Source organism: Microchirus variegatus (assembly GCF_963457635.1).
Source record: "Microchirus variegatus genome assembly, chromosome: 16".
NCBI lineage: Eukaryota > Metazoa > Chordata > Actinopteri > Pleuronectiformes > Soleidae > Microchirus > Microchirus variegatus.
This window is the reverse complement of record NC_139817.1, coordinates 3,895,427-3,911,077: the sequence shown is the minus strand read 5'-3', so window position 1 is coordinate 3,911,077 and position 15,651 is coordinate 3,895,427. Positions and strand designations below refer to the sequence as shown.

The 15,651-nt window shown below is 40.2% G+C and overlaps 1 protein-coding gene across 1 annotated transcript; it reads left to right on the top strand.

The window, feature by feature from the left end:
• Positions 1-2,515: 2,515 nt before the first annotated feature.
• On the top strand, positions 2,516-3,940 carry gja3 (gap junction protein, alpha 3; the record flags this gene model as incomplete). The annotated part of the gene is made up of 1 exon (XM_083902802.1): positions 2,516-3,940. One exon carries the CDS (start codon positions 2,516-2,518, stop codon positions 3,938-3,940), a length of 1,425 nt encoding a protein of 474 aa, XP_083758928.1.
• Between the last annotated feature and the right edge of the window lie 11,711 nt (positions 3,941-15,651).

Genomic DNA, 15,651 nt, shown 5'->3' with positions numbered 1-15,651 from the left:
AAGTCAAGGAAGGAAGGAAGGAAGGACATCTTATTATAATAATAATAATAATAATAATAATAATAATAATAATAATATTTAAGGGAGCGAGACAAAAGGCCGACAAAGCCCGTGTGGCTGTTAAAAGCCGTCTGGTAAAGTCTGTATTGTGAGGCCTCACAGGTTTGTCTTTGTATCTGAACCTGACTGTGAACGTTCAGCGTCACAAACATGCCTCAAATACCTGAGAAACACACAGAATTATTATTGTTGTTGTTGTTGTTGTTGTTGTTATCAGCACAGTTAAGCCACCACAAGGTCACACCTGTGGTTTTAATGACACCCCAGTATTAATTATTTATAGTGCAAATCACACAGAAAACAACACTATTTTACATTTTAAATGATTTTCAGTCGTTCTTATGTTTAAGAAAGTTATAACTACTTACAGTATATGTTCTTTTGATTAGATGTGCTGCTGTGAATTGGTTAAAACCTTAACTTAAAGTCTTAAAAGTGAAAATGAATCCCTGTTTTTGACTTGTTTTTCTCCCTCTTTTCAGGTGTTATATACATTCTGAACTCTGGTCGATGGATTTATTACTTGATATAATCCAAGAATATTTTAGTAAGTTTCTCTTTATAATTCCTCTGTTTGTGTTTGTAGAATAGAATGGAATAGAATGCCCTTTATTGTCGTTCTACAGTGTACACTCACTTTTCAGTGCAGAAATCTCACACAGAGTTAGTAGCTAGCTAGCTTAAATGTTTACTTTTTAGTGTGTTGGGTTAAACCTACATACAATATCTAGCTAGCTAGATAGATATTAAGCTAGCTAAAATTTAAAGTGTAGTTTTATCACTTTAAAAGTTAACTTTTTAATGTTTGTGTTTGAACCAACATCAAATATCTATATAGTAAGCTAGTTAGATATTGAGCTAGCTTACGAAACGTTTAATTTAAACTGAAACGTTTTTAAAGCAATGTTTTAGCATGCTAGGTTACTTTTTAATGTTCTGAACCCTGTGCTAAAACCACATCAAATATCTCACTAGTCAGATAGTAAGCTAGCTTGAAGCTAAAATAAAATACTTTTTAAAGCCGTTTTTCTGCTTTAAAGGTTAACTTTCTCATGTTTTGGACCCTTTTAAATATACAACATCAAATAAAAGAAGGAAACTTACCAGCAAAACTTTGAATAATTGATTAATCAAATAATTTAGCATGTTTTGTCAGCTGGTTTAATGACAAAGTTGCTCCTGTTTTTATGTTTAATCTCATTATCATCCAATATATTAGTACATTGGTTAAAAAACTGATAAATTGACTCTAAGCTAGACTGAATCTAATGTAAATGGCAAAATTCGACACTTAAAATGGGTCAAATATCGTCCGAATATAATCACATGAACATGTTTGTATTGTTATTTTAATGTGGTGTGTATTTGTAAAGTATTTGTCACGTCTTCCTGTCATAAACACTGACCTTGTCAGGACCAGTAATCCTCGTGGAGACCAAAACCTGGTCCCAATGAGGCAGAACCTAATTTTCTGAGGAACTGGTTCAGTTCAGGACTAAGATTTGATTTGTTTTTACAGTTAAAGTGAGGAATAATGTTTTGTTTAGGCCGTTCAAAGGAATGGGAAAATCGATGCAGTGTCCTAAGAAGAATAGATGCACAAACCCGTGTGTGTGTGTGTGTGTGTGTGTGTGTGTGTGTGTGTGTGTGTGTGTGTGTGTGTGTGTGTGTGTGTGTGTGTGCACGTGCCACACCAGAGCCCCATCTCCGCTTAACACTGTTTTCGAACATTATAATGTTGAACTCAGCACATGCCTGCTGGTCAGTGGAGCGAGCCACAGAGAAAGAGAGGGTTGAATCAAACAGGTGGTGGACACAGTGGACACAGAGGACACAGAGGACACAGAGGACACAGGGGACAGAGTGGACAGAGTGGACAGAGTGGACACAGTGGACAGGCATCTGTGTTTAAAGCCAGTGCAGTGAATTGATTAATTGTAAAAACAAAACTATGACTCCCAGTGACTGAGGGAGCGTTTGTGTGTATACAACAGCAGAGCGTTTATCGCGTCAAACTTCAACCAGCCGTCAGTCGCACTAGCGCCGAGCTAGCGAGTTGTCGCCGTCGTTTTCCTCTAAATGGAATCTTTGCAAAATTGATTCTAGCGGCGAAGAGCCGAAAACTAGCAACCGAGTCCACCGTAAGTTGCCCCCTAGTGGCGACTGAATAAATTTTTTACTTCCACCATGTCTGTGGTTCATCTTCTGAAAATGGGCTCCGTCAAGCAAAACTATCAGACCGGCTACTCCACAGAGCCTGGTCACCGGTCCGTCACAAGAACCGTTCAGTCTCCCATTCGCATCCATTTAACCTTTTTAGGACTTTGGGAGGAAACCGGACACTTGTTTCCGTTGAAAAGTTCCATTCCCCGGCTTTAACCCTCTCTCTCTCTGTCTCCTTCCTTTCCTTCCTCTCCAGCCTGTACTTTCTCCATAGGCTAGAAAATCTTGAAGCATGGGCGACTGGAGTTTTCTGGGGCGGCTGTTGGAGAACGCTCAGGAGCACTCGACGGTCATCGGCAAAGTCTGGCTGACCGTCCTCTTCATCTTCCGGATCCTGGTGCTGGGGGCGGCGGCGGAGGAGGTGTGGGGCGACGAGCAGTCCGACTTCACCTGCAACACCCAGCAGCCCGGCTGCGAGAACGTCTGCTACGACGAGGCCTTCCCCATCTCGCACATCCGCTTCTGGGTGCTGCAGATCATCTTCGTGTCCACGCCGACGCTCATCTACCTGGGCCACGTGCTGCACATCGTGCGCATGGAGGAGAAGCGCAAGGAGAAGGAGGAGGAGCTGCGCAAGGCCGACCGCTTCCGGGAGGACAAGGAACTCCCTTACCGGAACGGCGGCAAGAAGGAGAAGCCGCCCATCAGGGACGAGCACGGCAAAATCCGCATCCGAGGCGCGCTGCTGCGCACGTACGTCTTCAACATTATTTTCAAGACTCTGTTTGAAGTGGGGTTCATTCTGGGCCAGTATTTACTCTACGGCTTCCAGCTGAGGCCCCTGTACAAGTGCGCGCGGTGGCCCTGCCCCAACACCGTCGACTGCTTCATATCCAGGCCCACGGAAAAGACCATTTTTATCATATTTATGCTTGTGGTGGCGTGCGTGTCCCTTTTGCTGAATTTGTTAGAGATCTACCACCTCGGCTGGAAGAAGGTCAAACAGGGCATGACCAACGGGTCGCCGCCGGGGCGCGAGTCGCTGCGCCGCGTCGACGTCGCCCGGCCCGAGTGTTCGAGAACTGCCCCGCCCGGCCTCAGCCGCCCTCCCAACTACACGGACGCCACGGCGGCGGCGGGGAGCGGCGCCTTCCTGCCGCCTGCGGGGCCGGCGGTTGCGGTTGCGATTGCGGCTGTGACGCCGGCGGCGGCCGACTTCAAGATGGACGACCTCCAGCAGGAGGAGTCCCTCCGTCGGCCTTCCCAATATTACATCAGCAACAACAACAACCACAGGCTGGCCACGCAGCAGAACTGGGCCAACCTGGCCACCGAGCAGCAGACTCGGGAGATGAAGGCCACCTCGCCCTGCCCGTCGCCCTCTTCCTCCACCTGCACCGACAACCGGCAGCTGCCGGTCGATGCTGAGCTGCTGCTGCTTCCTAAGAGCGACACCACCAGCAACACCAACACGACCGCTGCTGCCGCCTCCTCCTCCTCCTCCTCTTCCTCCTCCAGCACTGCATCTAACGCAGGCAGCTGGGTGGGCGCAGAGAAGAGCGAGCAGGAGGACGGAGGCTACGTCACCACCACCACCACCACCGCGGAGATGCACCAGCCCCCGGCTGTGGCCGTCAGCACAGACCCGCGGCCGCTCAGCCGCGCTAGCAAGAGCAGCAGCAGCGTCAGAGCCAGGCCGAGCGACCTGGCAGTGTGAACCGCTCTCTCTCTCAACGCTTTCATGTCCCTGACCTTTGACCTTTGACCTAACTGCACACATACCCCCTTAAAAATTAAAAACATAAAAAATACAGCAAACACATGAGAAACACTTTAAATTACAGCACAATAACAATATGGTGATGGTTATAGCATCGTGTTCTATAGTGTACAATAATATAAGGGTTCCTAAAGGGTTCTTCTACAAGGGCTGAGGTTCTACCTGGAACCATTAGCTTCTGAAAAACCATTTCCCGGTAACACTAATGGTTCCAGTAAGAACCATTTTGATCCAGAGAACCCTTTAAAAGCCCTTTCCTGAATAAAGGGTTTTAAAAGGGTTCTCGGTGGAACCCTCAACCTGAAGCCAAAAAGGGTTCTCCCATGAGGACAAGCAGAAGAACCTTACATGGTTCTACTTAGCACTTTTATTTCTAAGAGTGTATGGACGTAAAGGTCAAATTTAGCAACTTCCAAAGAACCGGTGTGGACTTTAGTTTGCATCAAACCTAAAGAGATTTAGAACATAATCGGCACAAAATGGCCGCATCATAAAAAGACTCATACAGGTGAGCGATTTATTGTTTTATCTTTATCTAACGAAAAATGATTTCACCTTAAATCTTAAACTCACCGGACCTTTAATAAATATGCTAATTGTGGATTTTGCTTCCCTGGATAAGACTTTATTATTAAATACTAATATAATATTAAATAATACACATGTATTAGCATACTATTACCATGTTGTTACTGTTTCACCTGAACCCTTTAAGGTACTCACCAAGAAAAAAAATGTTTTTTGCATTTTTTATAATTTTATTTTATGTACTTATGATAACTATAACAATCAATATTTAAAAAAATTTTTTTTTTAAATTAGACCCTACAGTATTTCAGATGAGTTTCAATGACTTCAATTGTGGTCGACCAAATGGTTGAGTAGTACCTTAAAGGGTTAAACTCGCTGTAGTTTCCTGCACCGACGACAGAAAACACCTGAATTAATGAACTAAGTTTTCCCCGTCACATGAAAATGGGTTTCGGAGAATCGTGTCTGTACCTTTAAGACGTTTCAGGGTGTTTCGACGACGACGCGTGGACAAATCAGCCTTTTCTTTCCTATTCTCAACTCGATCCGTGTTTTTTTTTTTGTTCTAAAACCGAAAAAAAAACCTGAAAGTCGTTCATCTGCATTTGTTTTTTTTGTTTTTGTTTTTTCTTTGATTCCTTAAAGTTTACATTTTTGGTAGTTGATAATAAAGATTTGCACATTTTAGGAAAAAAAAAGACAATTGCTGTTCTGCAAAGGTAATATTGGTAGAGAGAAAGAGAGAGTGAATGAATGTGAGACAGAGAGAGAGAGAGACGTCAAACTGATCCTCAAAGGAAAAATGTCTTAAATAAAAATAATTAAAAAACAGCATCAGCTCTTGAAAGAAAAGGCAGAACTTTTAAAAAAAATGATAAAGAAGAGAGAGAGAGTGACATCAGACATGGACTCCACCGCTGAGACAGTGTCCACTGGCCCCGCCCCCTGCCCCATGGCCCCGCCCCCTGTCCCATGGCCCCGCCCCCGACAGTACGACAGGATACGACGACTCCTACTTGCGAACTCTCTCCTCCTCTTTAACGTTTTCATGCAGAGCATGACTTTTGTTTTTTCCTCCGGCTTTTCCCACGCTGTCTTAAACAAAGAGAAGTGCCTTTGTGTATGAATGATTCTTTTGTAAGAACAAGTTGATGTAAATGTTCATTTACCTCAAATGTTTACAAAACTGTCGACGAAATAAAAAAAAAACACTTTTTGTACCATAGATTTGCCGTCATCGCCTTTTTCTTCACAATTTTACACTCATTTTTTTTTACATTTTTGACTCCAAATAATGACATTTAAGTGACTTTTGAGCAGATTTACAGACATATTTGCAAACTTATAAACACAAGATACACAAGGAGAACCATTTTGGTCTCCTGGAACCCCTTAGAAGACTTTTTAAGACTTTTTTTAAGACCATAATGAATACAATTTAAGACCCATTTCAAATCCGTGAGAGACGAAGGGAAGACATGAAGGAAAATTGGAGCCACAAATCGTCGAACGAAGTTTTCTCCGCTGCTATGCTAAGCTGTAAAAACACAGCGTAAAAAACAGTCTTAAATCCAATAATTAAATTCAAATTATTGGATTTAAGACTTTTTAAGACCCCACTGATACCCTGCTTTTGGAGGGGAACCCTTGTAAAAGCCTTTATTAAGGAAAGGGGTTTTAAAGGGTTCTCTGGATCAAAATGGTTATTACTGGAACCATTAGTGTCACCAAGAACCCTTGAAAGAAGCATATAGTTCCAGGTAGAACCTCAGCCCTTGTAGAACAACCCTTTTGGAAAGTGCAAAACTCAGATCTAAATGTTGAATTTAAATGTTAAAATCCAAATATATAGAGTCTTTCTGAGTTAAAAAACGTTCACATTTGGGATCTTGCATTGGGACCTAAAAACCAAAAATGTAGTAAATTTAAACACCGAATACTCTCAGGAACCAAATTTAACTCTGAACAAAAACATAAACGCATAAATGTAATTTTAACTACGTTTAAATTGACTGCATCACTTTTAAAGTCTTGTTTACTTTATTTATTAACATCAGCTGACAACAGTGAGACGTTAAAAGCTGTGTTTTTACGTATTTGTATTTATTTATTTCATTTGTTTTCTGGCTCTGAGGAAGAGCACAGTCACCACACGAGTGCTGAGCTCTTCAGCCTCAGTAGCTGAGGAGTGACGGCAGATAATGGAGCTGTTGGCGCGACAGACGAGAGGCTGAGTCTGTCACTCACTCTGAGCCTGAGCCTCTGTTTCCACTCTGGAATAATAACAATAATAATAATAAAAAAACGGCAGTTCAATCCAAAATGGCCGCCTTCCTGTAGGATTTAGGATAAAGTCTTCATTGACGTTTTTGTCCGTCCTGACAAGATTAACGCGCGTACCAATTTTCGTTCACGTACGTGAAACACGTAAAATACCTGTTGTGTATTGGGATTGTTTTAAATTAAACTATTTGGCACCAATTTATAAAGCGTTTTAATGAGGTTTTTAACTTTAGAAATAGATGTTGTGAAATTAAAAAAGGAGAAACAGTGATTTCTTGCTTGCCAAATAATGCTCCAATTTCAGCTTTGTGTGAAAGCTGCTGTTGTTTAGTAACCGCTTACAAAGCTCCCGCTCATCCCAACCTGACATTTTTTGCGAGAGCGACGCGTCTCTTTGGTGAGAGAGTGAGGTCAAAGGTCAGAGGTCAAAGGTGGTTCAGACTTTATAACCTATGTGAGTTTTGGGAATATTTAAAAGCACTTTAAACATAAACTGTATCATTGTTATTATTGTTATGCTAATCCGAGTTGCCGTCCTGCAGTGGAAAGTCGCTCGTCCTCGGCTCAGAACAGAGTGACGGACAGAGAGAGAGAGAGTTATTTTTAGCTTTTTAATCACCTCACAAATTCACACTCAGGCCACAGCACGAATACCTCAGAGCCTCTTTATGTATTTCAGGAGTGTGATGAATTTGTCTGTGGGAGGCCACAGCGCCGCTGCCTCATGGAAACATTCATGGACTCCGTTTGACTGTTTCACCTCAAAACGATCCACGTCACTGGACGTTTGACAGAAATACGGAAAACTCAAAAAATGTCACTCACTGGACATTTTGTCAAGTTGAATTTCAAAAATTCGCAGCCGAACATTAAATATCTCCGATTATTTAATCTTTTCCTCGTATTTACTCTGTTCTTATTTGACCTTAGAGTGGAATATTTTTGTTTTTGTGTGGAAATGTCTTTAAAACATATAGTTATGTAGATTTTATCATTTGTGTTCGACACTCTGACAAAAGAGGTTTTTATTCTTAATGAGTTTCGTTTTAACAGTGATTTGAATGCTTGCCATATAATGAACCAAGCATTTTTAATTTTAGAAATAGATGTTATGAAATTAAAAAGGAGAAACGGTGATTTGTTGCTTGCCAAATAATGATCCAATATCAATGTTTGGCAGCTATTATTGTTTATTCTGTCGACCTGATTTATAACATTATGAAACATTTATTAACGTTATAAAATCGATGTCATGACATTGACTGAGAAACACTGATTAGTTGATTGCCAAATAATGAGCCTGGGAAATTGTTTGTTCCTATACAACAATAAGAATAATTCTATTCTAGTCTACATTGATGAAGCCTCCCCACACGTGTGTGTGTGTGTGTGTGTGTGTTTCTGATGCAACATTGCAGCAGATGCAAATGATGTCTTTGATAGCGTGTTTATGTAAAGAGGACAGGTCAGCTCTGCAGCGACACCTACAGGTCACAGCAGGGTATGATATATGTCATGCACCTAAGCTATAAATATATATATGTGACAGATGACATTGATCAGATCTGTGAAACTGGTGAATTTAAACAGTTTCTGTTCTTTTTCCTCACCTCCTTCCTCCTTGTTTCCTTCCTCATTTCCTTGCTCCTTGCGTCCTCACCGTCACAGATTTTGTCCTCACAGATCCTCACTCCTGTCTCACCGTATCTTAACTGGGGAACAAACAAAGCTTAAGCCACTGACCTTTGACCTTAGAAGAAATATTATATTGATGTGAAAAATGGACAATATGCAGGATTGCTTCCTGGTTTTCAATAAGCCCAACTGACCTTTGCTGAGTTCTATAATAACTTAATATATACATATATATATATATATATATATACAATAATAAGTCTTCATCATACATATCAAACATTAATAACAGTTTTCAACCCTTAAATTGCCACGTTTTTTGTCCTGAATCATCAAAAACAGTGATTTTAACCGGATTTCAATGAGGACATTTTTTGGCCTTAGGTGTGTTAGTGTGAGTATTTTAGTTAACGTCGTTTATGATTGACTAAAAATAAAAGAATACATAAAAAAAACACTTAAAAATGCACAACCTGGCATAAATTTAACAAAAAAAAGGATAAAATATTCTAGAAATTAAAATCCAAAAACACAAAAATGTGTTAAATAGAGTCAGATTATGAATTGAGTAACAAAGCGCAGAAAATGTAGTTACAGTGCCGAGAAATGCAGTCGTCATCCATTCCTGACCTCCTGACCTCACACACACACACACACACACAGTAGACAGTAGCCCCTCCCCCTCCCCCTCCCCCCCGGACGCCGTTGTTTAATCGTTAAATGGCGACATCATCGGTTCATATCATGTGATTGGAAGAGGATTCATCGCACATTAGAGGCTCTAATCACCGCCTATAGTCTGAGCCGCGGGCCTCGGCCGCTGCACCGCGCTGAGGTCAGCGCTTTCTTTATGTGCGCTGAAAGAGACGGGGATTGAGCGCACACACACACACACACACACGCACACGCACACGCGCGCACACACACACACACACACACACACACAGTTCCTGGAGTCTGGCCAACTCTCACAGAACAGAGGACAGAAAACAGCTGCCTCTTCAAAAAAAAAAACGGTCACCGTGTGTTTTCTACCTCAACCTCTTCATCGTCACCATGGCAACGCCCCCCAAAAATGACTGTTTTTCCTCTTCCTTAAAGTCTCCATATGTGATTTTTTTTCCCCATGCAGTGAGAGAGTGAGGAAGAGGAGGAGGAGGAGGTGAAGGTGATGATGAAAGGTCATAGGTGCAGAGGCGGTTCTAGAGTCTGTAGGGGCCCTAAGCAAAAATTCCCCAGGGGGCCCTTCCTTCCAACCAGTGTTCATCACCATTATGTTATAAATAATCTGACACCTATGAAAAAGTTCAATTTTTTTTTGTTTTTTTCAAAATGAATGAAATAACATGAAAAAACCTTGTAATTAAAAAGTATGTGAAAATATAAATGTAAAGAACAATAAAATACTGTAAATAGCTTTTTTAAAAAACTATATAAACTTAGTCAAAAAAATTCATTACACAACTTCACACAGGTTAAAGTGAGGTGGGGCCCCTTTAGGGAGGTTTCCTACTGAGATGTCATTGTTTTTTAAGGGGGACGGGGAGTGTCAGGGGCCCCCTATCAGCCCGGGGGGCCCCAAGCCGTTGCCTGCTCACAAGCTGCGCCTCTGCGTAGGTGAACGATTGTGGTGCGATATAAGATTTGTGTTTCAGGGTCTGAAGGTGACGACGACGGCTCTGGAAAACCAGAAATGGATCTGAGAGAAACATTAAAAGTGAGTGTGAGGAGGAGGAGGAAGAGGAAGAGGAGGTAGTTGAGTTGACAGCGAGTGTGTAGCTCCCTCCATTGGGAGAAACAGGACGGTGCTGATGATGATATTCTTTATTTTTTGGATTGTGAATTGAAGGATTGACATTTTACAACCACATCTTTAACTTTAACAACCCTAAATGTCCTTAAAAAACAAGGACAATTTCCTCTTATGGCCTCTTACAACTCCTGCTATGATATGAGACAGTTCCTCAACGCTCTGTCAGTTGTTACTAAAGGGAAATCTGGACTTTCTAAAAGGTAACATTAGCAACAAAATCTTCCAATCTCTAGTAGTTTTGTCCCGAGTGATTCACCGTGGTCTAAAATGTTCATATTTGAGTCCATGTGAACGTTTGTGCCAGACGTAAACACATTTTCCTCAGCGGTAACTCAATCAATCTGACTCATAAAATCAGTCTAGAATCCATGTGAACGTTTGTATCAACAAGTTTGACCTTGAGCTTTGACCTTCCTCAAGTCCAAGTGAACGTTTGTACTAAATTCTCAGATTTTTCAGGAAGGCTACGTTCACGAGGCTAGGTCATGCTTTGTAAAGTTACCGTGACCTTTGACCTGTAAAATCTGTTCAGAACCTAAGTCCAAGTGAACGTTTGTACCATGTCTGAAAAAAAAAAAATCCGTTCCAGAGGCTGCATTCACAAGATTAAAATAGAAATCGTACGTTTACCGCGACCTTTAGCTTTGACCTCTAAGGACTTAAATCTTCTCAAATCCATGTGAACATTTGTATCAAATGTTAAGATTTTCCTGCATTCATGATTTCTAAAGGGGTTTGACCTTGAGCTTTGACCTTCATCTAAGTCCAAGTGAACGTTTGTACTAAATTCTCAGATTTTTCAGGAAGGCTACGTTCACGAGATTATTCATGCTTTGTAAAGTTGCCGTGACCTTTGACCTGTAAAATCTGTTCAGAACATCTTTGAGTCCAAGTGAACGTTTGTATCAAATTTGAAAAAATACCCTTTAAAAGGCTGCGTTCACAAATACAGATACATATGATTTTCTCACTAAGACCTTTAACTTTGACCTTTACTGACTTTAAAGTCAGTAAAGGTCAGATTTAAAGTAAAGGACTCGAGGATAAAACAGATTTATCCTCGAGTCCAAGTGAACGTTTGTACCATATTTGTATATATTCCCTTAACTCGTTCCTAAAATGTTGCTGCATTCACAGTTGTAAAGTTTACCTTAAGTTTTGAACTTTTATGACTTAGAATATTATTTATCCTGAAATCCAAGTGAACATTTGGAAGAAATTCTTATTTTTCAGTGACCTTTGACCTGTTAAAGTGAACCTTTGGACCAAATTTGAATGAATTCCCCGCAGGTGAAACACCACATGTTCACAGTGAGACGCCTCGTCCTCTCACCTTTGACCTTTTCCTGAAGCGTCTCCCGGGCCTCCTCCTCCTCCTCCTCGTCTCCGTGGTTTTGCGACCTCTGACCTCGTGGTGTGGACAGGCCACGCCCCCTCCTGTCATGTTGCAGATAGCGCTCGCTGCCTAGGTGTCACGTCCGCCCGACACCTGGTAAAAATGGGACCTGGTGAAGATAAAGAAGGTCAGAACACGCAGTGAAGAGGCTCGCGGACATGAGCCGGCGTGTTTTTAATCTGGGAGATTAATAAGGACTTCTGTGAGCTCAGATAATCTAGAACTTAAACGTTTCTTTGTCATTTATGCTCGTTCATTTGTTTTCACAAAATTATATAAAGATGCACAAAGGTTTAACTGCAAAATACTTTTGTAAAGAAGAGGATTAGGACTATGTGACATTTTTTTCCCCTCAGAATTCTACATTGAGTATAATCTCAAATAATGCAATTAAGGATTCTGTGGAAAAAATCTGAATTCTAAAAAAATTTCTGTCAGAATTCTGAAATTAAAATCATAATTTAATCTTACGTTTTTTTTCCTCAATTCTAAAAAGGTCAGAGTTTGTACTCTAATCTCAGAATTCAGAGATTAAAGGGAGAATTCTGATTAAAGTCATCATTTTATCTTATTTCCCCATCAGAATTCAGAGAAAAGTTGAATTATGACTTATTTTTTAGGTGTTTTATTTTCTCAATTCTGAGAAGTCAGAATCCTTAATTTTTATCTCAGAATCCATAGATTAAAAATGTTCACTCCCCTGCACCAAATCCCATGGAGAAAACCCTCAATTGTTACATTATGTAGTTAATTACCAAAACAAAGACGTTAAATCCGCGGCTAACTCAGTCTGTACGTTCAAATGAAAAATTCTTGTTATTTCGGTGGTGGAAAAAACATTTTTAAAAACTTACCTCGGTAACAGAAAATGTATGTGGACCAGCAGCTCCTGTGTCACCACGAGCTAAAAACACTGATTTTTTTTTCTACGGGCTTTGGTGCACAAGAGTTAGCGCTTTACAAACTCCACCTTCTGTAAATAAATAAATAAATATAAAACATTTAAATTTGTTACCTACGAATGTTAAAAAGTTCAGTCCTGCGCGTTTCAGGCGTCTCCGTTTGCTGCAGCACAAGATAATTAACTCAGTCATTTGGAGCAGGTGTGGCCCCTGAGGACCAGGATCAGCGGCTCCTCTGCAGGTGGAATCAATCCATCACTCGTTAAAGAAAAAAACTCTGGTTTTTTTAGAAAACAAACTCATTTATTGTACATGACCGCGTCAGCAGATCAGCCCACACACAAACGTCACAGTCACTCACTTTCAGTATTTACAGATAGGCACATTCACATTAGGCGTCGAAGCCCAAGCCACAGCATCGCTAATGTACGCAGCGTCCAAACCGTCTGAGAGGGAGGAAGAGGTTTCGAACTGATCCAGGGTCAGTTTGAAGAGTTTAAAGGTTTTTACGTGAAATCTGCCGCCCCCTGGTTCTCAAACCGTAAAGTGCACAAAATAACAGGGACACTTGAGAGACACTGGTGGGTGGAAGGTGTTCCTAATATTCTGAGCACTGGGAAGCACATTTGTGTTTGGATGTCCAAGTCAATAAGTGAGTGAAAATAATCTTAATTTTATTTTAATTTAATTTATAATCTCAATTAAAGCAAAGAAAAAAAAAAAGTCTAAATTCTGACTTTTTTTCTGAGTTCTGTCAGAATTCTGAGATTTAAGTCAGAATTTAATGTTACCTTTTTTATCCCTAACAATTCTTAAAAGAGTCAGAATTCCTACTAAGATTAAAGGGTGAATTCTGTGAAAAATTATAATTCTGAATTAAAAAAAAAAAAACGGATTAAATTATGACTTAAATCTCAGGATTCTGTGATTCTGAGATTTAAGTCATAATTTAATCTAATTTGTTCCCCTCAGAATTCTAAAAAGTTCAGAATTCCTACTTTAATCTCAGAATTCAGAGATTAAAGGGTGAATTCTGACATTTTTCTGTTAGAATTCTGAGAAAAAAAATCATAATTCTGAAAAAGAAACTGAAATTAATTTACGACTTTAATCTCAGAATCACAAAATTCTTACGTTCCCTCAGAATTCTAAAAAATTTAATAAAAAAATCAGAACACCTACTTAAATCGAAGAATTCAGAGAAAATGTGAATTCTGCCTTTTTTCCTCTGAAATTTAAGTTATTTTTTGAGGTGTTTCTTTCCTCAATTCTGAGAAAAGTCAGAAGTCGTACTCCAATCTCAGAATTCAGAGATTAAATGGAGGAGTCTGACTTTTTTATTAGAATTTTGAAAAAAAGTGAGTTTAAATTATAACTTTAATCTGAGAGTTACAGAATTATGAGATTTTCCCCCTCAGAATTCAGAGAAAAGGCGAATTTTGACTGTTTCTTGGTCAGAATTCTGTTAATCTGCGAGTAAGCAGTAAACCAAATCCCACAGGAAAAAACCATCACCTTAAAGGGGGCGGGGCATATATTCATTCAACAAACAAAATGTACCCTTTATCCTGTTTTTAATCTGTCGTCCTCGCACTTTTGTGTGTAAGTCGCTTTAGTTTCCAAACTAAATGTTAAAAAAACGGAGGAAATTACAGACGAGAAAAGAGAATAAACAAAGTCCCAGGTGAAATAATCCACGTCCTTCATGGATTACAGACAGACGGAGGGAGCAGCGTCCAAGGAAAACAATAATCCCAGTCCCTTGAAGACGTCAAACTTAATAACAAAAAGAAATAAATAGTCAGTCTTTTCTTCTTTAATAATAATAGAATAGAAAAAGCTGAAGTTTTCAGTGCGGCCGCGATGACGTTTCTCCGTTTAAACTCAGATTACAGCGTCTGTGTCCACTCCATCGCGTCTGAGAACAGATTATTTACACGTGGAAAAAGCGACCCAATCTGGGTTTAGTTACGCAACAAAATCACAATAATGCTACAGGGAACAAAAGGTCCATAAAAGGAGAGAAGACAAGAGTCCGGGCGTCGTCGTCCTCTTCGTCTTCTGTGGATGCAGCAACTTTTTATTTTTTGGCCTGAGAGTCGATGTCAGCGAGCGAAGGAAGAGCAGCGGAAAAAACGACGACGAGAGAGAGAACGCAGCCCAGCTGATTCAGAGGAAGAGGCGGGAATATAATCCGTCATATTCACGCAAAAAAATAAACAAAATCTGGATTTAATTTATAAGAACACCCACACGCATGTTCTTCAAAAAAATGTTTTACCTATCCTCGAAATGTACGCGTTTGTGTTTTACGAAGGCGGCCATTTTGTGCCTTCATGTTTTCTCTTCTACGGTCGCACGCAGAGTTTTTCAAGTTTTAAGTGCGACGATGACGACGTCCTTTCTGGTGCATGAAGGCCACCGTAGTTTCCCTGACGCACTTGGGGAAAGTCACCACTAGATGTCACTAATACTCTCCAGTAACTCAACTCTTTTATTGGGCCAAATTTAAAATAATCTGCGGCGGAAGTTTATGAATTAGTCATTTATGTTGATGCGCGTCACTAAAACTGAATGTTTTTAATCCAAAAGTTTATATTTCAATGACACGTTTGATACTTTTAATGAAAATACTGTAGATAATTAAGAGTTTTTTGTATTAACGGTTTTATTCTTTACAAAATTTGGCCAAAACTATCCACATCAGTTGACCTCTAATACTCAAAACACTAGATTTAATCTGATTAAATCCTCAGACTGTGAACTCTAGTGAACTAATGACAATAGCTCCGCCCTTTTTAGTCCATTTGTGTGATAAAGTGTGAAAAAACACCAAGATTCCTCTTCTGTCAATTAGAAAACAAGTGATAATCCGGACTAAATTATCAAAAAGCTTTTTTTTCAACTCCTTTTATTCTGTTTCTCAGTCTAAATTGTGTGCAGTAGTCGCTTGTCTTTAAGTTCCAGTTCTTTCTTAAGTCTTTAATCTCACGTTTTATTTGTTCTGCACTTAAACAAAAACCTGGCTCTGAGTTTAACTGGTCCAGACACTTCAGAGGTGGGATTATAACGTCATTGTGAGATTATC